At 57.6% G+C, this 23,019-nt stretch overlaps 1 protein-coding gene across 12 annotated transcripts in view; it reads right to left on the reverse strand.

Moving 5' to 3' along the window:
- Nucleotides 1-23,019, reverse strand: part of ABLIM3 (actin binding LIM protein family member 3) — a 35,046-nt gene that overhangs the window by 1,895 nt on the left and 10,132 nt on the right. Inside the window, exons 2-18 of one of the 12 annotated variants that reach the window (XM_042880617.1) lie at nt 12,985-13,122; nt 11,305-11,488; nt 11,099-11,211; nt 9,447-9,573; nt 9,116-9,209; nt 6,411-6,498; nt 5,983-6,041; nt 5,701-5,772; nt 5,192-5,347; nt 4,692-4,721; nt 4,335-4,464; nt 3,579-3,677; nt 2,416-2,466; nt 1,167-1,301; nt 885-949; nt 591-738; nt 333-362 (exon numbers count right to left, since the gene is read on the reverse strand). In XM_042880617.1, the coding sequence (XP_042736551.1) occupies nt 333-362; nt 591-738; nt 885-949; nt 1,167-1,301; nt 2,416-2,466; nt 3,579-3,677; nt 4,335-4,464; nt 4,692-4,721; nt 5,192-5,347; nt 5,701-5,772; nt 5,983-6,041; nt 6,411-6,498; nt 9,116-9,209; nt 9,447-9,573; nt 11,099-11,211; nt 11,305-11,488; nt 12,985-13,122 (1,719 nt within the window). Of the gene's footprint in view, nt 1-332; nt 363-590; nt 739-884; nt 950-1,166; nt 1,302-2,415; nt 2,467-3,112; nt 3,196-3,578; nt 3,678-4,334; nt 4,465-4,691; nt 4,722-5,191; nt 5,348-5,700; nt 5,773-5,982; nt 6,042-6,410; nt 6,499-9,115; nt 9,210-9,446; nt 9,574-11,098; nt 11,212-11,304; nt 11,489-12,984; nt 13,126-23,019 lie in introns of those variants that run through there. The other 11 variants (XM_042880618.1, XM_042880616.1, XM_042880627.1 and 8 more) reach the window with 11 other exon arrangements.

Genomic DNA, 23,019 nt, shown 5'->3' on the forward strand with positions numbered 1-23,019 from the left:
ACAGATGTGTTCCTGCCTCCCCAACCCAGCTGCTCACAGCCTGTTTGAATTTCCATTATTTCTTCATTTCTGTCCAGCTCCAAACTCACCTGGCTCTGTCTCCTTTCCAACTCCTCCCAGTGTGTTTCTCTCCCATGGCAGCCCTCCCTCCTCCATCTCAATAGCCCCTTTCAAAATCTTCTTCCCTTCTGCTCTGCCCTAGCACAGCACAGGGCTCCTTCCTCTCCCCACACCTCTCCAATCCCAGCATGGCTCTCTGGGCTCAGCTCTCAGCCTCTGGTCTCCACACCTGGGTAGGACCATGCCCCAAGGATGAGGGGTGGTACACTCACCACTGTCAGCCAGGTAATGCATCCGGGGGGCTGCAAGGGGAGAACAGCCAGGGTCAGAGGGTTGAGCACTCTGCACCATGCAGAGATCCCCCCCATCCCGTGGTCCTCCTCAGAGCTCCCCAGGCATCCCCACACAGTCCCAGCCCCATGAGAGCATGGGGACTGCACAGAGCCTCCGGAAGAAAGGGGTCTCCTGGGTGCATCCCCTGTTCCCAGCCCCTTCCTGCATGGGACAGAGGGGCGGACAGTTGTGCTTACAGCCGTTGAGGGAGCCCTCATAGCCAGCCGTGTGCAGGGCTTCTCTGCTGCTGGCAGAGCTGCGGGGCGGGGTCCAGGGGTCTGCGTAGGAGTTGGAGCGCGCCTTCATCTCCTCCCTCAGGATCAGCCTGCCGATGCCGCTCTGGATCTGGGCAGAGAGATGGCAGTGCTGGTTGGGAAGCATCCCAGGGCACGTGGCACCTCTGGGCAAAGAGGTGACGCACTTTGTGTCTTCCTGACTCGCTGCCACCCTCAGTGACCACCCCACCAGGCTCGAACAGGGAAACCTCTTACCTTGTGCATGCCCCGCTCATAGCCATCCTCTTCACCTCCTGATGAGAACCGCCGGGCTCGGGGGGCTGCAAGGAGACATGTGGGGGTCAGATTGGGGCAGAGACAGGAGACGGCCCCCAGAGGCACAGGGACAGACAGATCCCAAGGACTGCTGGGATTTGGGGGTCACTCTGGTACGTATCTCAGCTCAACCCCATCTTTGGGTCCAGGTGCAATGCAGGGTGATGTGGGTTGGAAACTCTGTGGGTTTTCCATTCCCGCAGTGCCACGGATGGCTGTTACCTTTGGGGGATCCCTGGAAGGACCAGTACTCTGACTCGGAGTGGTAGTAGGGGTCGGGGGAGTAGGCAGGGCTGTACTTGGATGTCTGTGCAATGTCCTCACTGGTTTTGCTTTTGGTGGCTGCAGGGACGTTGTCTGCAAAAGGAGAATGGAGAGCTGTAACAGGGACATCACATTTATAAAAGTTCCACACCAGGATGAAAGCAAACCCTCCTCTCTTCCCAGCACTTTGTAATAAATTGTGTTTGGGAGAGCTCAGAGCAGAGCTGGAAATAACCCATTCTCAAATGACTGACACCTCCTGAAAACAAGGATGCAGTGGCAGACAATGGTCTCCAGTGCAGGGTCTGGCACTCCAGCAGCCTCAGTGCCAGCAGCACCATGTCCCCAGGCTGTCCCCTCTCCAAGGGCTATGGCTGCACAGGCACACAGCAGGGTTCATGCAGGAAGAGATGGAGGAGGGCACAGTCCCTCTGGGGCAGCCAACGGGTCACCATGGAGAGCAGGGGGGGGACCCCAGCAGCTGGGGAAGGGGTTCAGTCCCAAGGCCAGGACACTTGTAGGGGGATGGGCACTGAGAACATGCATAGCCCCTGGCTTCTTCCAGCCACCCTCTATGACTGTCCTGGAGGCAGCAGGGGAAGGGAGGTACAGGCAGAGCCCACCACCCAAGCACAGGGTACCTCACCGACAGCAGCTACTTACAGCAGAGGTGCAGGCAGACAGCAAGGCAGCAGGCAGGTGGGAAAGGGAGCCCGCAGAGAGAGAGGAGACACAGTTACTACTTCAGGCATCTGCAGCCCAGCTACACATGTCAGCAAGCAGAGAGAGTACAAGCCCAGCAGAGCCATGAACCATCCCAGGCTTCCTCCTCCCCAGCCTCCTGGGTGCATTTCAACATGCAGCAGCCATCCAGGATGGGCTATGTTATTCCTGCAGGGCTCCGTGTGTAACTGCAAATCGCCATCTGCAGCCCTTTACATGGGCTGCTCTGACTCCTGGTGTCACCCTCATCCCCTCTGCCACCCCCCTGTGTCCTCACTCCCCCTCCCAAGGATGCCCCATGGCTAGCAGCCCTCCCCTCCACCCTGCTCCTTGCATTGTGCCCTGTACTGTGCTGCTCAGAGGGGAAGCAGCATTACCATCCGCAAAGCCCCGCTCCCCAACTCCTGCCTGCATCTCCCACCATGCCCCTATCCATCACCCACATTGAGAGCCACCATGCCTGGCTCCCAGATTGTAGACTGACCATGCCGCTTGTAGATGGGAGGTTTCCTGTAGATGTTGCTCTCACCAGCAGCTGGATAGAGAAAGGGAAGAAAGGAGGAAAGAAGCATGGAGAGGAGCTCAGTGCGAGCTTGCAGCGGGGGCAGGACGGTGGTCCTGCAGGAGATGCTGCCCCGCAGCAGCCTCCAGTGCAGCCCCAGCATCCAGCCAGATCCAGGCTGGATTCCACCGCAGCTGGGCAGGTGGCAATGCATGAGTGCCATGCAGCGAGCGCCCGGTCAGCATGCACCACGGGGGGCACAGATGCACCACCGGCCCTGCCAGCCTGCAGCTGGGCACCATGGGGGAGAACACCTGCGAGAACCACCTGCGAGCTACCTGGGGCACAACAAACTCAGCCAAAGCCTCTTTCCGCAGCAGAGAGAGAGAAGAGCCAGCTGGGAGGGAAAGCGAGCCAGCGCCTGGTGCCAAGCTGGCGGAGGGTTGAGGGGGCCATCCATAAAGCACCGACCTGCTGGGTGGGGGGATGGGGTGGGAGTGTGGTCAGGGTGTCCTTGTGGTGCAGGGTGTCTCTGGGCACTGGGGGTCCCATGGTGGGACAGAGTGGTGGGAAGTGCCTGTTGCAGGGCAGGGGATGGATGGTGCTCTGCCTGCTTCCCGCCCACTGCCCCCCCTCTGACCCATCCCCGTGGGCTCTGGGAGTGGGTGGTGGCCCTTACCTGGTGGCCCCCTGCAATCCCTGCAGAAGGGCAGCAGGCAGCTGGCAAGCCCAGAAGAGCCTGGGGGGAGGGAGCGGCGGGCCCTAGGGGGAGTATAAAATAATCATCTTTAAGGGGGAGAGCAGAACGGCCCCTGGCTGACACGCATTGCCTCATGGTCCTGGGGGAGAGGGCAGAGGATGGCTCCTCTGCAGGGGCTCCTTGAGATGTGCAGGTAGAGGAAGGGTGGGCATGGGGACAAGGGGACAAGCAGACACTGGAAGGCTCTGAGACGTTTGGGTGGTGACAGGGAGGAGGAGGGTTCAAGCTGCAGGTCCTGCTTATGGATGGCCTCTACCAGGGTAGATCCTGCTGCCAGCTGGCTCTAGGCAGGCGGTGGAGCTACGCATGCAGCACACAGGGGATGGCACATGCGGGCATGCGACACATACGGTGCTTCCCCTGGGCCAGGGGCTCCAGAGCCTACCTGGAATGTGGAAATGCTTGGGTGCTTGGTATGAGGTTGGAGTAGAAGACCTCACATCTAACTGGCTATAGTAGGGAGAGCTGCGCCCACTCTCTGTGCCTACGTGGTGCCGAGCAGAAGAAGCCAAAAGTGACCGAGAGAAAGAACAAGAGGCAGAAGAAAACAGGTGTTAAAGGCAGCGGTGTTAGAAGAGCAGGGGATGGCCTGTGTAGTGAGGTGACAGGGTGATGTGGTCCAGGATGGGCCATGATGGAGCAGATGCCCTGCATCTTCTGATAAGACAGATGTGGAAGTGCTCCATTGGCAGCACCATTGGTGAGAGGAAGGCTGTGCGTGATGCAGTGGTGAGTGGTGCGGTGCAGGGATGGTGGAGGAGGCAGCATCTCTGGACACACTGCCTCAGGTTGTGCAGTGCATTCCTATCGAGCTCCAGATGCCAGGAGAGCGGGCAGACACAGCGTGTTCCTCCCCAGCTGAGCTCTGCAATCCAGAGCAGCACTTGCAGCATGAGTGCTCCATGCACAGCCCCAGAACTACCACGCCAGCTGAGTGGGCTGCTCTCTTCTACATTTTGCTGGACCTTGGGGCCACCTTCATCCTCAGCTCTGAGCCCCCTCAGCCTTCCCTTGCGGCTTGCACAGAGGGTGGCAGAACTACAGGCTGCATGCAGCACAGGTCACCACCTGCACCCATCGCTCCTCCTCTGTCCCTGGCCAAGACCAGAGGGGTCCTTGGAGCCACAGCCCAAATCCTCACCTGAGCGGTAGAAGTGGTGGGGGGACCTCGGGATGGTGGGGGACATGCCCTGCCGGCTGTAGGTGGGGGAGTCGATGTAGCCAGGGCTGGAGGCTCGCCTCTGCCGGATGTCAAAGCTCTCATAGATGTCCTGGGGACAAGGAGAGGTTTGGAAGGTTAGAGCTGAGGGTGAGAGATGAGGTAAGCATCCTGGGCTGAGGATGCTGTTGAGTGCATGTGTGTCCAGTTGGGGCTGGACAGGAGCAGTCCCCTGGGATGGGTCCCTATGTCCCCCAACCTCGGGTTGGCACCGGGCAGGGGATGCTCAGCACAGCCCCATAGTAACAGCAGGATGATGAAGGTCTGCAGTGCCATTACCTGCGAGTACGGGGAGAGGGTCCCCAAGGACTGGAGACAGCGGGAGGCAGGGAGGAGAGATAGAGAGAGACAGCACATGGTTAACGGTGGTGGCCACACAGCAGCTCTGCTTCCCATGGCACAGCCCACTCGGTGAGAGCAGATTCATGACAGCTGTTGGGGGGGATGGACTGGGGGTGACAAGCCCTGGGACTAGGGATGAGAGGGATGTGGCTGCAGCACATTACAAAGCCCTTGTCAGGACTACCTCAACCTCCCCCCCGCTCTCTGTGGGATCTGTTCAAATCCTGTCCCTCTGTGCCCTCCTGCCCATGAGCTGCTATGGGAAAGCTCCATGCCACCTCACTCTTGACAGTGACTTCAGTACCTGCTGATGGGAAGGAAGCCTTGGGGAGAAATCCCCTTTCCTGTGTGCCCACTGGTATCCCTGAGAAGTGAGTGAAGCCCCATGCCATGTCCCCAAATGGGGGTTCGGCTCTGGGCACGTCCCGGCTCAGTACCTCCCCATAGCTATATCTCTCCAGCGTCTCATCCGACGTGTATCTGTGATAGGGCTCGTACGAAATGAGGTCAGGACGCTGCACTTCGTAGATGGCTTTAATCTTGGGAAGAGCTGCCAGGTCTTTGTAATTAAGGATCTCATTATCCACTTTAGCCTAGGGAGAGGGAGAGACAGAGACAGAAAGGACGGAAAGGGAGAAAAGGAGAGAGGAAAGGGGAAGATGGAGCACACAGTACACAGAACCAGCACGTAGAGCCCGAGCACCACAGCAGGAAGAAGAGGTGAGAGGAGGCAGCAGAGGGACAGGGCAGAGGGGCGGGGATGGAGGGCAGTGGGACAGTGTCCCTCTGGGTGCTCCCTACTGCCAATGGGGAGAGGGGACATGACTTGTCCATGCTGTTCCCAAACACAAGGGTGGGAACTGTCACTCTTCCTTCCAGATCACCCCAAACCCATGGCCACAGCCTCAATTCTGCCCTGTGGGGCTGAGGTCAGAGATCTACTTACGCAGATGACTCTGTTGGGGGAGCCGATGCTGGAGCCGGGTGGCGAGATTGAGGTTTCTGATGTCCTTCTGTGCTGTGGAGCCAAAAAGAAAGGACCAGTGAGAGCCAGGCAGGTCACAGCCAGGAGCAGCAGACATTGCATAGTGCTGAGTGCTGCTCAGGAATGAAGCTCCTGCAGGGTAAGGAACCACCCTGGACTGGGGCAGTGCTCCCGCAGTGCCCAGGGTCTCGGGTCAGCACTTGGGACCTGCAGCTTTTGGAGAGGCCTCTGACTGCCACCTACCTTCAGCTTCTTCTCTGCCCGGGCTGCCTGCTTGCAGATGGGATGCCACACTTCAGAGCCTGGAGTGCAGAGGGAAAGCACCTGAGCTCTGTGCACAGCTCGCACCCACTGCTAGATATCACCCAGCTGTGTGCCTGCACGTCCCCAGCCCCGTCCTGTCCCTGCATATCCCAGCCTCACCACCTCCTGCCCCTGCCCAGAGCCTGCTGTCCCCCAGTGGGATCTGGCTATGCTGTCCCCAGCAGCACTGCAGCTGGGAATGGTCCCTATGGAGGCTGGAATGAGCTCCTGCCAGCACCAAAGCAGCTGAGCAGACAGAGCCTTAAGATGCTCAGTGTAACCCAGACAAAGGGGAGGTGGGACAGGTGGGAAGGGGTCCTGGGGTTCCCTGCACTGGGCACAGCCCCCATCAGGGCTGCAGTTCTTACCTGTGAGGTACATCTCCTCTCCTTCGGTGAACATCTGGTGGCAGCGCACGCAGCGGGCACAGGTGGGGTGGTAGTGCTTCCCACCCGCCTGCAAGGGAACAGCCTGAGTGGGGCAGGGCCTGGGCATGCTCAGGGGCAAAACCTCAGGGAGAGCAACACAAAGTAGAGAAAAGCAGAGCGTGTTTCATGCAAGAAACAGACCCGACCTGTGGGTCTGGGAGCCTTGGCTCAGGGCACAGCCCCACCGGTCATTGCATTCCTGCAATAACCAGTATGCAGGGTGACTGAGGGCAGCAGAAGATGAGGAAGATGAGGCTCTCACTGATAATAGGAATGGCAGTGACAGGGGGAGTTGGGAACAGTATGAAGCAGGGAAGATCAATAGAAAAATTTGATGTGAAGATTAGCGGGAAGTGCCAGAGAAGAGGTGGTTGCCCATAAAATCAGCAGGAAACTGATCCTCCCAGGGCACAGATGGCAGTCAGTGGCTTCTCCCCTCTGATTTGTGCCAAAAGGGATCCACCATCACTGTGTCAATCGGAGGATTCAGCTGTAAGCTGTGAGAAAAGAGACTGAAAACAATGCAGCTAAGCCTCAGCTCCTAAACACCATGGCCACTGTATCTGCAGTTCCATATTTCCCATACGGGAATGGGACTATGGGCTGCTGGAGACAGCTCATGTCAGAGACACAGATCCTCCCAGATGCTCTGCTGCTCCTCTGGTCCCTCTTGGAGCCAGGATGTGCTGCAGCCAAGTGAGGTCGGTGCTTTCAGACCCCTCAGTGGCTCAGTGTGCTGACACTAAGAAATAACACACACATCTTTTCCTGTCTGTCCATATGTGCTGCTGCGGTAGGCTGGCAGGGAAGTGCACCAGACCTGGCAGGGGGAGCAGGGCCTCATCCATTGTGAAGTGCAGAGCCTGAGCAACCACCCATCCCTCCAAAGGCAGACATCCCAGAAGTGTGCATGCTTTTCCTCTACTATACTGATTCACATTACAGCTTATAAGAGGGTGGCAGAAGCTGTGGGTGGCGAGATCTGCTTGTTATCACACAGGGTCCCTTACAGACTCATTAATCATTCGTGCCTGGCTGCACAGCTTCAGCCCTTAGGAAAACCCAGCAGCTGATGGATAGCACGGGAAGGCTCGTTAAGGCCTCACATTATTTAAAGGCGCCCTTTTCATTTTGTGCTCTGCTGGAGAAGACGATTGGAACCCCTGGCTCCAGGAGGAAGCTCTCCGGCAGGCACTGAGCAGTGCCAGTGGTGCCATCCAGCGCTGCCAGCAGGATCTGAGCTCAGGAAGCTCTGGCTTTGCCCTGCTCCTTTCTGGGGTTTTCAATTGAGCGCCCCATGCTGGGCAGTTGGCCACAGCAGCTGCTGCAGTTCTGAGCTCATGCTCACAGCAGCCAGCGCTGGAGACTGAAGTCAGCAGAAAGCATTCCTGGGCTCAGGAGCTCCTGAAGAAGGATGGGAGCAAGATGCTGGAGAGCCCTGGCTGAAGCCTCACGGGAGGTTCCCTGGCCAGGCCTGGTGCTCTCAGCTCAGCTAACGGGAACTGGGGGGAGGGGGTGGCTGATTACTTCTTGTGGGTGACCCAGGCTGGAGGTGCCCTGTCCCAGCTCTCAGCAGGCTCCAGACCCCTCCTTCAGCTGTTGCCTGCACCACTGCTTCTTCAGCCCACAGTAGAGCTGTGGTACCCCGGGTTTGGGGATGTTGCTCCCTGTCAGGGGTCTCTGGAATGGCAGAGAGGTGGGTACAGTGCTGCCCTGGGAGTGACTCCCCCACCCAGCAGCTCCAGGTCTCAGCAGCAGCTGCACACGCTTTCAGCATTACTACCTCCCCATCCTGCCACAGCTCAGCTCCACGGAAACACCAGCGGATCTAAAAACCACAGCATGTTTTATTCTGACATCTTTCTCTCTGCCTCCCACCTTCTGACCCTTTGGATTACAATCAGGCTGGGTTTTCCAGCCTTTTATCCCCTGCAGACATTTGGGTAGGAACAGTAAGCATGGCTGCATCCTCCACTCCAGGAGCAGGGGCTGCAGGACTGGCCCTGAAGGACCTGTCCTCCCTCAGGCAGCAATTCCCACCTGCTGGCTGCTGCAGGCTGTGCAGCTGCTCCATTGCCTCAAACCTGCACCATGGCTGCTTGCACTCATCTTTGCTGCTGGATCCCCATGACATCCTTGCATCCCACAGCAGCTTGGCACAAGCAGCTCCTGCTGGCCAAGACTTGGCCAATAGGCAAAGCCACCTCTGAATCTGGCCCAGGACAGGGCCCTGGCTGGGGGGGGAGACAGGGATAGCTGGGTGCTGCAGCCCTCACCTGGGTGGGTGGCTGTGCTGGATGTGTTTCCAAGGCAACCAGCAGTCTGCAAGGGATGTGCTTGCAGGCTGGGGATGCTCTGGAGACAGGTATGGCAGTAGCTGGTTAGAGCTGGAGTCTCCACATGTGGGGCATGTCCATGGCACTGGGTGCTTTGGTACCAAACACCAAAGGTCTGCAGTGTGGTGCTGCTCTTCCTTCTACTACCACACTCCAGACAAAGGTGTCCACACACCCACTGCCCACGGCCCAGAGGGAGGAATAATGTGATGGCAGTGATGACTCTCCCACAGCTCCCCAAGACACACACTTCTGGGTGGACTGTCCCTATTACAGCCCAGGACAGGCGGCCGTGGCCCCAGGACTCACCTCCAGGACCCTGCCACTGATGTACCGGTCGCACGTCTCACACTTGATGCCAAACTGCGCATGGTAGTCAGACTCGCAGTATGGGACTCCATCCCTTCAGGAGAGGAAGGAGATGGGTAAGGCAGGTAAGCAGGGCCAAGAACTCCTTGCACCGCCAAAATCCCACCACACACCTGAGAGTCACCTGCTCAATGGGCTATCACTTGCTGCTTTGCCCCCCATAGCCAGGTGCCCATAGCCAGGTACCCACAGCCAGCTGCCCATAGGCAGATGCTCACTGCAGCACCAGCAGGCAAAGACAGACCAGCCAAGCTCGACCAGCAGCACTCACTTGCTGATGTACTCTCCGGTGAGGATGATCCCGCATGTTTGGCACTTGAAGCAGCTGACGTGCCACTGCTTCTCCAGTGCCAGGAGGGACTGGCCCTGCTTGATCTCCTCCTTGCAGCCTGCGCAGTCTGGAGTAGGGGGGCAAAAAGGAGGGGGAACGGATGAAAACTCTGCCCCTGGGGGATCATCCCTGCACCACAGATGGAAGATATCACCTGCCCCTGCCTGTCCTCAGAATGAGTCGGGAGGAAGTCTTTCTGCTGGGGCTGGCACCATGGCATTGGCCAGGGCTCTGTGGGGCTGTGCTGCCCAGGGCTCCCATGGGGCACAGGGATGGGAAGTGCTCAGCAGAGCAGAGTAGAGGAAGGGCTGCGCTCTCCATCACTGCATCCGGCCCCAGCACAGTATTTACGAGACTCCCTTCCTTCCCTGCTACTCTTGGCTCCTGCCAAGGCTGTGAGCAGGAAGCACATGGGCCTTGGACCCCTGACCTTGGCTTCTCATCCTCTTCTGCCCCGGTGCAGCAGGTTCCATAGTGTTGCTCCTTAACCCTCTCCTCACTGCCCTCCTCCCTCCTGAGGCACTGTGCAAGCAGAGCAAGGCCTTCTGCATAGCCCAGCCTTGGGCAGCTCCACACCAAGCCATTGCCCACGGAGCAAAGCTGGGTGAGCCCCTGGCAGAAAACAGGCGGGCAGTTCAGCTGAGCTGGGATCTGGTCCTTCCCTCACAGAAGTGCTGCTTGCCTGGTTTTCAGGTTGCTCCCCAATCTGGAGTTGCAGGGAGAGGCACAGAACCTTGCTCCCAGGGCTGTTCTCCTGAAGAGCATAGCAGCAGCCCCAGGTGGCAGCCCTGCAGAGGCATTCCTTCCCTGCCATTCCCCTGGGTGGCAGTGCCAGGACCCCAAGGCACCATACAACTGGCTGCTGTCTGTGAACAAAGCACAGTGCCCTTGGGTAACCCTACTCTGCTGGCCAGGGAGCACTGGCTGGAAGGGGTGGGAAAGGAGGAAGCTGATGAGAGGCCGAGCATATGGCTGCCTTTCCCCTTCCTATGGCCCCGCTAAAGGAGGCAACGAGCAGCTCTTGCCAGCTCATCCGTGGGGCTCAGCGTGGGGATGGAGGAAGGTGGGGAAGTCCTGTGCTGTGCCTGGGGCTCACCATGAAGCCACATCCCCAAACTCATGGGAGGTCATAGTGAAGGCCGGCCAAACCCACCCAGTGCAGCCTTCCCCCAGGTCCTGCTGAGTTTCAAGTTGGTATCAGCAACACAAGGGAAGGAGCACAAGCAGCTCACACAGGGACAAGACAGCAGCACCCACCCAGGTCAAGCACAGGGCAAAGGAGTTTCCGAAACCAGCATTGACCTGCAACCCTGGGTGGAAACAAAGGCTGCTCTGCTCCTCCTGCCAAACCTCCCCAAATGCTCGTGCCGTGCTGCATGCCAGCCCCAAAAGCCCCTCCCATCCCCGAGCACCGGCACCTGTGCCCAGCACCACCCCAGTTATGATGGGCACAGCCAAAACCCTGCTAGAGGGCATGAAGACAGGGTTACAAAGGGACATCAGGGAGAGTGCACACAGCCCTGTCAGCCTGAGGAGCAGTGCCCACAGAAGCCCCTGGGGTCCCTCACATCACACCCTAGTGACCGACTTACGGCTGGGCCCGTGGATCTTGATGGGTTTGGTGCTGATAAGCGAATGGGAGCAGTTCTGGCAGACGCAGTCCTTCCCGCTGAACGTCACCTTGTCCCCAATGGGGAACGGCTTCCTGCAGCCGAGGAGAAGAACAGGGACACGTGAGATGCAGCGTATGAGATGAGCCCCCAAAGCAGCGTGCCCCCACGTGTGCCTGATGTCCCACCTGCAGGTGCTGCAGACGAAGCACTTGGGGTGGTAGGTCCTGCCCAGCGCCGAGATGACCTCCCCGGTGATGAAGTCCCCGCAGCTGTCACAGCGGGTGCCGTAGAGCTGCTGGTAGTCGTGGGTGCAGATGTACTCCTGGTTCTTAAAGAAGAAGCCCGACTGGGCCAGGTCGCAGCCGCACACTGCGGGGGGGACACGCAGCCATCAGCACGGGGTTCGGCCATGGGACCCGCGGGCAGGGCGGGGGGCGTCCCCCGGCCGCAGCGCCGGGCCGGCTGCCCGCGGGTATCGCCGAGGGTTCCCCGCTGAGACCCGGTCCAGCACCAGCAGGTGTCAGTGTTGGGCCGCGCGGGTGCGGGACGCGGCTCCCGGAGGAGCTGCTCGCACTGCTGTTTGTCCGTCGGTACCCAGCCCAGCCCTGCTGCATCCCCTCCGGTGGGAGCTGTGAGTGGTGCACGGCCCGTCAGCGTGATGCAAGGAGACACGGCAAGCCCTGCTCTTTGGTGTCATCTCCCTCCTACGTTTTTTCCGTCTACACAGACCCCAGGAGCTTCATACTCTGGGAGGCACAGCAGGGACTGCACAGGGACCATTGGACATGATGCATAACACCCATCCCACCAAATGATGAGGTACAGGACAGGCAGGCAGCCCCCAGCTCTTGTGTGGCATCGGGAAGCAGAAGCATGAACACCTGAGGAAGGATCAGACCCTGTTTGCTGTGGGACTCAGAGAACATCCTCACAGCTGTGCCACACTCCAGGGGACACACGGGGACAAGCCTCAGGGCTGGCACGGGAGCTGGCAGCAGCCAGTGGCAGGGGTAAGGGCTGAGAGGGAAGGTGAGACAGGAGGATTTCCTCTCATTATTTATTCCCTTTCACTCGCAGAGCAGGCAGTGAACTGTGCCAAGCTCTCCAGCAGCTCTGTGCCCTTTGAAGCCAGCGGCTGTCTGAGCAAGCAGCTTCCCTCTGCTCACAGACACCAGAGCTGGAGAGGGGTGGGGAGGAGCTCAGCATGGGCCGTGCACATTGGCCCCCAAGGCAAGCCAGGGCTGTACAGAGTGGTGACAGCCCCAGGGGACTGTCCCCTCCTGCTGAGCCCCGGGTGCTTGGGGGAATGGCAAGATGATGGCCAAGGGGACAGGATATGTGCCCTGCTTAGCACAGGGTGCTGTGAGACCTTTAAAAGCCCCGGTAATGAGATGCTTTACAATGCACAGAACCAGCCGTGGGCCTGCTGGAGAGCGGCTGCTTTCACAAATGCGCTGAGGAGCCCTGCAGCATCAGTTCTGGGTTGTTGGCTTTTATAGCTCCCCAGCTCTGTTCTTGCACCCGTCCTCAGGGGACAAGCAACCTCTCCCCTCTATTTCCACAGCCTCCTGGGGCAGTTGAGTCCTAGCTGAGCACAGAGTATCCGCGGCACCTCGAGCACAGCTGTGCCATCTGCCTGCCCTGGCCATCTCCCCTGCTACAACTCAGCTCAGCCAGGCTGGTGGCACCCCCTCATCCTCCTGTTCACCTGAAGCATACAGCAGCCCCCCAGATGTGCTTGGTGGCATTCACTTAGCTCACAGGGAGCAGCAGTTCCAAGGTGTTGGCCACTCCTGCACACAGCCTGGTGATGCTGACAACACTCAGGGACACTGTGAGCACTGCACCAACCTGTCCCGTCCTACCTTGGCAGGTGAAGCAGCGGATGTGGAAGTGGTTGCTCTGGACACGCACCACCTCGCCCTTGCAGGTGTCCCCGCAGCGGTAGCACTGGATGACGGTGGAGCCGCTCCCGGCGGTGTAGGGATTTTGTTGGTAGGGAACTGCTGGCAGGAAGGAGGGAAGGAAAAGTGGGAGGAAAAGGGTCTGTTAGCATTTGGGACACAGCCTGGCCAGGCGTCACGGCACTGACACCCCTGCTATGGACAACGATGCTGCTGACAGTCATCCAGGGCAGGAACTGCATCGAGCAGAGGGGCTTTCTGCTGTCTCAGCACAGCCCCCAGACATGAACTCAGCAAATGCTGCAAGGAGGAGCTCCTGCTTTCCCCGCTCCACCTGCAAGTGGCAGCTCTGGGCTGTCCATCGCTGTGAGCTGTGGGCACAGCCAAGAAGCAGAGTGCTCGTTTGCTGAGAGTTCAGAGAGCAACTTGCAATTTGGGCAGGCCAACTATTAAGGGGTAGGGATTTCAAAGGGCTGGGGTGGCTTCCTGACCAGGCACTGTGCTCTGTTCCCAGGAACAGGAGAAGCAGCCGATCGGAGGTGTGCACACCTCAAGGGGCGAGGGGACAGGTGTGGGACAGAGGAGTGCACTCATCGCAGAGCTCTTCATTCAGCAAGGGGCAGATCAGGTGACAGGGAACAGAAACAGCCCATTATGGGCTTGTAAAGCACAGAAAGAAAAGTCAAAGTAACATTAGAGATGGTCTCACGGTAAAAGCCCATCCTAAAGGCCAAGTGCCCATGGACACGCTCAATGAATGCACAGCGCTGCAGTGTGGTGCAATGCCCTGCACTGACCCCACTAAGGGGGTTCCCATCCTGGAGGGGTGTCCAGCACAGCAGGAGTTACAGTGCTGGAACGTTCCCCCGCACGAATGCTGTGCTCTCACTGCGCAGAACAAGGCGGGAGCTGAGCCCTGGGACACTGCCACAGCAATCCACTGCCGGAAAAGCAGTGGGGGGAGCGGGGTGGTAAGAGGCTGCAAATTAAATCAACACTTCACTAAACATTAATAATAATTTTTAAAAGGGGGGAAATCGGTGTCAGAGAGTGCAGGCATCACTTGTTTGGAGCTTCTTAGTCTCCAGGGGAAACTTCTCTGTGGCCATAGCAACAGATCTCCAAACCCCTGTGCTTGGTGGGAGGAAAGGAAAAGGGTTGGAGGACAGAAGGGCACCCACTGCCTCACTGTGGCACCTACTGGCACCCACGGTGACGTGCCAGGACCCGGCTCCGAGCCCCACCGCCATCCTGGCACTGCCTTTATTCAGAGCTGAGCCCAGCACTCCTGATTTGGGATTAACCTTGGCCTCATGCTGGAATTTTTCACCAGGAACATTACGGCATTGTTTCAGCGGGCCGTGCCTGGTTGGGAGCGGCCCCACGCAGGAAGTGTCACACATCCCTGCAGCTCCGTGTAGGGGACAGCTGAGCGGGGCAAAGCTCATTACACCCAAATAATCCCCTAATAATGTAAGTAGCATTAGCGGCCTCCAGGCTGGGATCCAGCAGCCGGGACGAGGGGGTGGGCACTGCCTGAGGAACGCCATAATCTCACCCCGGTTTGCTGCTATATAGCAGGACGTTGAGCTGGCTCCGCCCGGCGATTAGTGCCGTCGTGCTGCCCGGGGCCGGGGCTGCCGCACGTCCCTGCTGGCACCAGACTGGCAGACCGCAACGGCAGCGCACCACGCGTGGGCACGTGGCAGATTTCTGCTGATCCGGATTAAGGTGGCAGCTCCGGTCAGAGCCCAGTGCCCTGTGCTGGTTCGGCTGTATGCAAACAAGGGGCTAAGAGCCTGCGCTGGGGAGAGGCAGTGCCCCTGGACAGCACCAGAGCAGCTTGGTGCCACCCCTTCCTGCATGGCAGCACGCCAAGGTGCATAGATGGATAAAGATCCATCATCCTTCAGGCCAGCTCCTACCCCTATCTCCCTCTACCTGCCTGTTAGGTCTTCTAATTGTAAGGCCAATTAGGCAACTGCTGCAGGTGGGTTTTGTACCATTAGCAACAGGTAATGGGAGGCTCCCACCCAACTCAATGCTGTGTTTGCTATCACTATGTTTATGAGATAGCATCTCTGCAGGGGGATGTGGAGGCCTGATGTAATTAATTGCCGTTAATTAATATTTGCACAATGCTTGGACTGTAAAAGAAGCAAAGCATTCACCTTTTAATTAATAACCAGAAAACTGAAGCAGGTGGGTGCTGCTGGGGCTGGTCTGCAACGTGGGAATGCGGTGGCACTGGGAAGGGTGATGCAGCTGGGCACCCTGACCCTGCAGTGCTGCAGCCCTGGGGTGGGTGGAGGTGAAGGCCGGGATGGGGCTGGGCAGCTCGGGAAGAGGAAGGCAGCGTGCCAGGCCAGAGGCGTCAAGGCTGAGGAGTGGCAGTGAGTGGCCAGGAAGGAATTCTGCTGGAAGTGCTGGTGCTGAGAGAGAAGTTGGGATGTGCTGTGCTAGGTGGGCTGGGGAGCATGAAGGAGACCCTGCAGGGAGATGGGGAGGGAGAGGCTGCACCCTGGGGACAGGAGCCCAAATCCCCTCACTCTGCAGACAGAGCAGAAGAGCAGTGGTAGGCGAGGAGCAGGATTTCCCATCACTGCAGGAGCCCTGCTGCCCCTGTGGAGAGGAAGGGTGGAAGGTGTGGATGTGAGTTTCTCATCACAGTGGGGCTGAGGGCCCGTCCTGCGGTGGCCAAGGGTGGGAGGAGCTCGGCCATGGTTGTAAAAATGCTGTGGGAGGAAGGGATGGATGAGCTGGGAGCCGGGTGGTGCCGTGGGTGTGCTTGTGCCCAGCTCTGCTGTTGGGGAAGGGCACTGGGGCTGTGCACAGCCTGGTGAGGCACAGTGCAGGTGTGCGCATCCCAGCTACAGTGCACCAGGACCCAGCTGGAAGATCACCAAATTGCCTCGAAATAGCTGGGGGACTCTGAGCACAGCATCATTAGGAAGTGCAGAGTAGGTAGGGCTGGGATCCCAGCAGCCATCTACAGCTTACAGCGAGTCCTTAGTGTGCCACCACCCTAATCCAGCCCTAATCTGATCACAGCCAATTACTGATCCAGCTGCCCCACACTGTTTCCCCACCTCTCTCAGTGTGACACAGGACATAAACAACATGTGGGTGCCAGGGGTGGTGGCAGCAGGATATGGGATGTGGGTGCAATTAGTGGGGATGGGTCCTGCATTACTGCTCTGCTCCCCAGATCCCAGCCCTGGGGGTCCCCAGGGTAACGTCACACTGCAGCTGGGAAAGGGCAGCAAGCTGTCACCATCATGGTGTCATTGCTATGCTGTCACTGCTGCTATGGGTGACACAGGTGGCACCAGCCTTGTGCTAGTGGCAAGGGTACAGCAGGGAGCTGGCCTGGAGGAAACACTGCTGCCAGCCTGAAAAGAGAGGAGGGAGGTCAGGCACTGCTATGGAGGGCTTGGGGGTGGGGATAAGGAGAAAAGGAAAGAGAACAGAAAGAAACAGGAGAAAACAGACAGAGCAGCGAATATTCTGGGCCCTGCCTGTGCAGCTGAGTTAGTTCCTGGCTGTGTTCATGGAAATTATTCTCTAAACGTGAGCACTGAGGAAGCTGGCGATTGTCCCCCACGCTGACCCAGCCCCAGCCTGCAGGATGTTTACTTCCCTGCCAGGACCAGGGGAGTCCAGGGACCCATTGCGGGGTCAGCCCAACCTACAGGCAGACCCCGAGCAACAAGGAATGTGGGCAGTACTGGGTGAGGGGCTGCTGGAAGAACCCCTGCCCGGAGATTGATGTAGGAGAGAAAGAAGCTGTTGCTCCATTTTTTGATGCTGCTGGGAAACATGAGGACCTCGATGTGGGACAGCACAGCAAAAGAAAGCACTCAGCTCACACCCGTGCTGGCAGCCCCGCACCGTCACCACAGGCTCACCATGACACGGGCACACCCAGAGCACCACTGATGCAAACATCATCCAGGAAAAGCAGTCCCGCTCACAGGTCAAGCACGTAGCCCTGGGAGCCCCATCCCCAATTTGGACCCACACTGGTCCCCCTGGCCATGCACAGCTCATGTAGGTGTGTGCACCCGCCGTGCCCACTGCCTCGCTCCCATCCCCACCAAGTGCTGCCGGGGTCCTTTTTCCTAGCCAGTACTTGTTCAGCTTGTCATGGCAACCAGAGCTCCTTGAACTACCGTTGCAGCCTGGTGCCACTGCACTGCCTGCCTGCAGGCATCGCAGCAACAGAGCCCCCCATTCCCTGAAACTGGGTGCTTCTCGTCCCCCATGGGACAAAAGCAGCCACCACCGCTCACCCCTGTGGAAAGAAAGAAAGACACACCTCTCCAAGAACCTTGGGTATGATGTCTGCAGGCAGGCTGTGCATCTCACTGATGCTGGCATGGTGTCTGCACAGAGTATGACTGTGGGTACACAGTACTCAAAGGGGAATCGGAGGCTCCAGGAGCAGCAATCAATCTCCAAAAGGCACAGCTTGAATTTCACAGTAACTATTTAATTCCCCTCCCTATTATCCCTGAGAATATTTTAGCAGTTCCTCGTGGCTTGGGGAGAAGAAGAGAGAGGATAGATTGCATTTTAATTAATAATGGCTGAAATGCTTCACTGCCCAGGGCAGGAACCACAGTGAGCCTGAAGCAGGGACTTACACTGAATGGCAGGGGACAGCATGGCAGTCCCTGGGTGACAGCAGATGGCACAGGGTCCTGCCTCAGGTACCTCCAAGCAGGAGCAAGGATGCTGCACTGAAGGCCTAGCGGCAAGGCTGGCAGTGGACTGGGGGTTGAGGGCTGGGTGCATGCATCCTGGGACTCTGAGCTGCTCCAGCTGAAGAGCAAAAGCCTTCAGGCTGAACCAGAAGAAATGAGGGAGCATTAGGCCAAGCCTCAGACATGATGTGGATGTGCATGTTCAGCGTGCCAAAAGGGAAACAGAGGGAAACTGCAGGAGCTGGTGGGAGGAGAGATGTGAGGGCAGGGCGAGGCTGCAAAGGGAATCTGCAGAGGGGCCTTATTGTGGTGCTGCAGCTCAGGCAAAGCATCTCTGCCCAGCACCTACAAGCTTAATTTGCTGGGGGAGAGTCACTTAAAGACAGGAGTGGGGACATGGCATAGGCCAGCAGGGCTGGACAAGCAGCTATCCATTCTCTTTGCTGCTGAGAAAAAGAGAGCAGGGTGAGGCACGTGTGTGTGGGGCAGAGGGAATGCAGTACACAGGCATCCCCAGGGCTGAACCCAAGCACACATGCACTGCCCGGGGCTCTGCTTGCCTGAGTGGAAGTTGAGAGCACCATGCAGTGCCCCAGCAGACAGCAGCACACACACACACACATCAGCCCTTCACTTGGGAGGCTGTGAGAACGCTGGATTTCAGCCCAGAGAGTCCAAACAGGCTTCTCTTGAGGGATCACCTCTGGAAGCAGAGAGCTTAGCCACCCTTCATAGCAATCATCAGCAGGAGAGACACAGGGTGACACATGGGGACAGGAGTCACCACGTACCCAGCCCTGCCACTGCCCAGCTGCCACCACAGCTGGCCCCGCAGATGTGTGGCGCTCCCCAGCTCAGCACTTTGGGCTGCAGGAAGGTTTGTGTGAGGCGGACGAGGAGGGATCCCTGCTGCGAAGCTGACGATGGAATTTCATCCTTACATCTGGTTCAGCTTAAAAATCTTGCCCAGGCTGCTAGAGATACCAATAAATTGTGTATGAGCGCAGCGGAGTGAGGCGGATGAGTGTGTCCTGCACTGATGATACACCACGCACCCACGGCACGGGAGCTCCAGCCCTGCTTGCTCCCCAAAGCAGGCTGGGGACTGCACCCCAAGTGGGCACAGAGACACGAGGGTGACCTTAGTGGTCCTATATGTGTCTCACCAGCCCCCTCCCCACTGCTGCCACCCCCTCTCCAGCCTGCCTAGGGTGACAGTGACCATGAATTGGCTCACAAGGAAGCAGCCTGGGGCCGGCAGGAGCCCATCACCTCCCCCGGATTTTATTCATGAGGCGTGACAAGTGGGTGAGCTGCAGCAGCACAGCACTCACCCAGCAGCTTCTGACAGCGCCTTGGCTGCAGACTGAGCCCAGCCCCAGCCCACACAGTGCTATTTTCTGCTCTCGGTGGGCTGGGCAGGTTTGGGGTGTCCACGTGCACGGATGCCCAGGGGTCCTCCAGTCAGGGGCTCCAGATGTGCGTGGTGGAGACAGAACTTGAGGAGTCAGCGCCGGGTTGAGAGAGGGGCTGACACAGTGGAAGCGCTCGGCACGGCCCCTCGCACGCACTGAGGCAGCCGGGGCAGAAAGGAGCTTATTGCTGGCTGCTGCACGGAGGGATTTTCTGTTTGCTGCTGTGTTCCGTATTTGCGGCTTCCCGTATGGAAATGCTTTTTCCCTTCAACCTCCACCCACGAGCGCCACGGATTTTGTTGCAGTTTTCAAAACATATGGTGCGTACATCAAAAAACATAAAGGATGCTATATTTAAAGTATTACAAAGCAAGCCAGGAGCCAGCATTTTTTAAACTGGGGCAGTGTCTGAGAGCGAGAAATGGGGGGATTTAGGATTCTCTAACCCAGATCAGAGAAAGAGCCCCATCAGGTGAGCTGGAAGCAGGCTGATGCCCACACCCTGCTCTTGCTGATGTATCGTGTCCCAGCACAGCTAACAGCTCAGCATCTGGATGCTGCCTGGAAGGCGGCTGGTACGTGGTGCTCAAAGAAGACAGCTCTAAACTGTAATGCACTAAGCTAATTTCTTCCTGTTTCTTCTGCGATCCGCTGATTCCCTGATGGGCTGAATGCCTCCTCTATTACTCTGCTAATCGCTCCGTGCATAGCATCATTTATCTGGCCAATACAAGCACTGCAAGAGAGATGAATTCTCTCTTTCTGCAAGCACAGGGTAGAAGGCAGAGCCTCCTCCATGTCATCGCTCCAGACACGGAGCTCGTTCTCTCATTCTGCAGAGTGTGATACGCTCATTTGTTTTATTTTAGACCGTATTCGTGCTGGCATTGTAATTCCAACCTGGGAGACTGCGTCATAGCCAGGGAATGAGGGGTGGTGGATTTGCTATTTTTAACTCCTTCTACTCCAGGGAGGGAACTTGAAATCAAATCTCTATTCAGAGACACGGTATAGATATGAATGCAACAAAATGGGAATTCGGATTGGGGGTGACAGCTGGCAAAGCGAGCGCCGGCGTCACAGAGGGGACACTCTCCCCATAAATAGGACACAAAGGGGTGTACGTTACAGGGCGACCTCACTGCCACCGGTGCGTGCTCGGAGGCTGACGGTTGCAGACCAGCCGCCGCGCAGCCAGTGCCATTCCTGGGGATGAATTACAGCTCGGGGTTGGCAGCAAAACGGCACCAGGAGCTTCCCCAGCAGGCTCACATTCCTCTCTCCGCTCTTATATCCCAGGAAGGTGCTGGCTAAAACAACTGGGATTTGGGAGGGGCGCTCCATAGCCCACAGCTGCGGAGTGAAGGACACTGCCACATCCCTGCTAAGCAACCAAACCACAGCAGAAGAGACAAAGCACACCTGCAGTCATTCAGTGTGGATACCCCACAAAGGCCATGCAAGCCCGCCTTTGGACAAGGGCTCAGCACAGCCCCCGCGTGGTCCTTGCGCGTTACATGGGCAGCACAGAGGGTGTTTACTGCCTTCCTTAATCTAACATAATCCCTGCTCTAATTCTGTTGAAGGTAGCAAATGGAGCCTTTAAGTGGTCATAAAAAGATTGCTCCCTCTGCACAGCTTGGCGGGACACCTGGCTGTCTCCTGGTGTCCGTCTTCCCCACCCTATCCATTCCACCAGGGGTTATGCTAAAGCTGTGTGGGACAGAGCATCTTTTATAAACTATAACTCAGGCCCTTGCAACCACAGAGGTCAGCAAGGACAGCCAGAGCAGCAATGGGGATGGCCACACTGCTGCCCAGGTGAGACACAGCCGTGTGGGGCTCTGCAGGGATCCTGCAGCTCCCATGCAGGCTGTCGGCACGCATTGGTCTCGCCCAAAGCTGTTAGCCTTTATCTCCTGCCATGTGTTGGTTGCAGTTGGCCGGAAGCAGAGCTTTCAGTATTAAAAGACAGCAGTTTTTGTTCTTTGTGCCATCTGTACGTTTGTGTATTTCCCCTATCACCATAATTAGCAAGCTGGGCTCCAGCCAGGCTCAGGAAGAGATCTTAGTAGACATCTTCCCAGCAATTCCAACAGCTTCATCATTTCTTTTATGGCTCCCCTAGCATGATCCCCTGTCACCGAGGCTGTCACAGCTCCAGCCACCTCCCACTGGCACGTGGCAGCAGCAGGCAAGCTGTGCTGCAGGGAGCATCAGCTCCAGCATCCGGGGTACAGGTGAGATACAAAAGCCAATGCCAAGAATGGCAGCAGAGGTGTGCATGCTCCTGCCCAGTCTGTCTGTGTGTCCCCTGGTAGATGCCACGGAGCGGTGGCCCCAAGTTCTGCCTGAACAAACCTTGTCCCGCTCCCTCTCCAGGGTGCACACCAACACAGCTCACTGCACGCTTTTTGCAAAAACACAAAGATGAAATAAATCACCATGGCCCCAATGAGAAGCAGTTCATGGCTGGAATCTCCCTGCAGCTCCAAAGGAAGCTGGCCGGGACACATCCTGCTAGCTGAGGCCAACTGCCTCGCCCCACAGCAGCCCCCGCTTCCTTCCACTCCAACCTGGCTGCTGCTTGAGATGTCCCTGCTGCTGGCCCGGGGTGGTCAGGGCCCCACAGAGCCCCCCCCCCCCAGCCCTGGGTTTCCATCCAAGCCTTGCTGTGCACAGAGAGGCTGCAAGGGTTGGACTGGATGATCCTTATGGGTCCTTTCCAACTCAGGATATTCTACGTTGCTGCTCCCCCACTGCAAACCCAGCACAAAGAACAGCAGGGGAAGGGCTGTGCGCGCCAATGTTTGCAGAGCACTTGTGTTTGTGCAGCTCTGCCAGAAGGAGCTGGGATGTGCAGGGATCTCCTTGTAGGACCATGGGAGAGGAGCGCTGCCACTCTCCTTGGCAAAGCATGCTCTGGTTTCAGGTTGGCTGATAAACAGACTTGAGCTACATACACAGACAGCTGCCTACGGCAAACAGCAGGACAGAAATGTACAAGCAAGTTTGGCAACTTTATGTGAATTAAATGTGCATTTAATTGAGATTTATAAGGGAGGTTGCAATAGCAATTGATTATCAAAACCAGATTATGTATGGGGACTTAGCAACTATACAGGAGATTAATGTTGTTTCCAGAATAAATCATCAGTAAATATATTTTTCCCCCAGTAACCAACTAATAACACGTCACCCTAATTATCTCATGAAAGGGGCACGGAAGCTTTGACAAATGCTGAAAGAAAATGTTGTCTGCAAAGCAGCACCAGAGACACAAAACACACTCTGCTTCCAAGCTGTGGCTCAGCTCGTGTCCCAAAAACCAGGACACAGCTCGTGAAGAGAACCCAGCACCCCTCCCAGCCCCTGCACGAGGAGCTGCATGGCCCCATCCAGACCAGCAGTAACACTCCATGCTCTGCTCCATCCCCGCCTGCACAGAGGATGTGCTGCAGAGGTGTCTCCAATGAGCCCACCCTGGCAGGAGGGGGTGGCTGTCCTTCTGAGGGCCAGGAGGGCATCCTGCTGCTCCCCAGGGCTGGGGTGGGTGCAGGACCGCTGCTGCGGGATGCAGAGATGCTCCAGCAGTCGTCATGGCAACGCCGGTACACAGCCAGAGCGAACAAAGCTGATGGAGAAAAAAGGGAAGAGAGGAAAGAAAGGGGGAAAGCCAAAAAGAAGGAAGGGGAGACAGGTCTGTGGTAATGGAAGGCTGCAGCAGGAGGGAGTGATGGGGCAAGAAAGCACAGGGATGTGGGGGGGAGGAGGAGGAGGAGGAGAGCTGCCTTTCAGTGCTCACCTTGGGATGACCTCTGGGGATGTGACCCAGGGTGTGCACTGAGCTATACCATTGGGATGGTGCCCATCAG

This window comes from Lagopus leucura, unplaced genomic scaffold (genome assembly GCF_019238085.1).
Source record: "Lagopus leucura isolate 7727_CA_CO unplaced genomic scaffold, USGS_WTPT01 Super-Scaffold_100027, whole genome shotgun sequence".
NCBI classification, from domain to species: domain Eukaryota; kingdom Metazoa; phylum Chordata; class Aves; order Galliformes; family Phasianidae; genus Lagopus; species Lagopus leucura.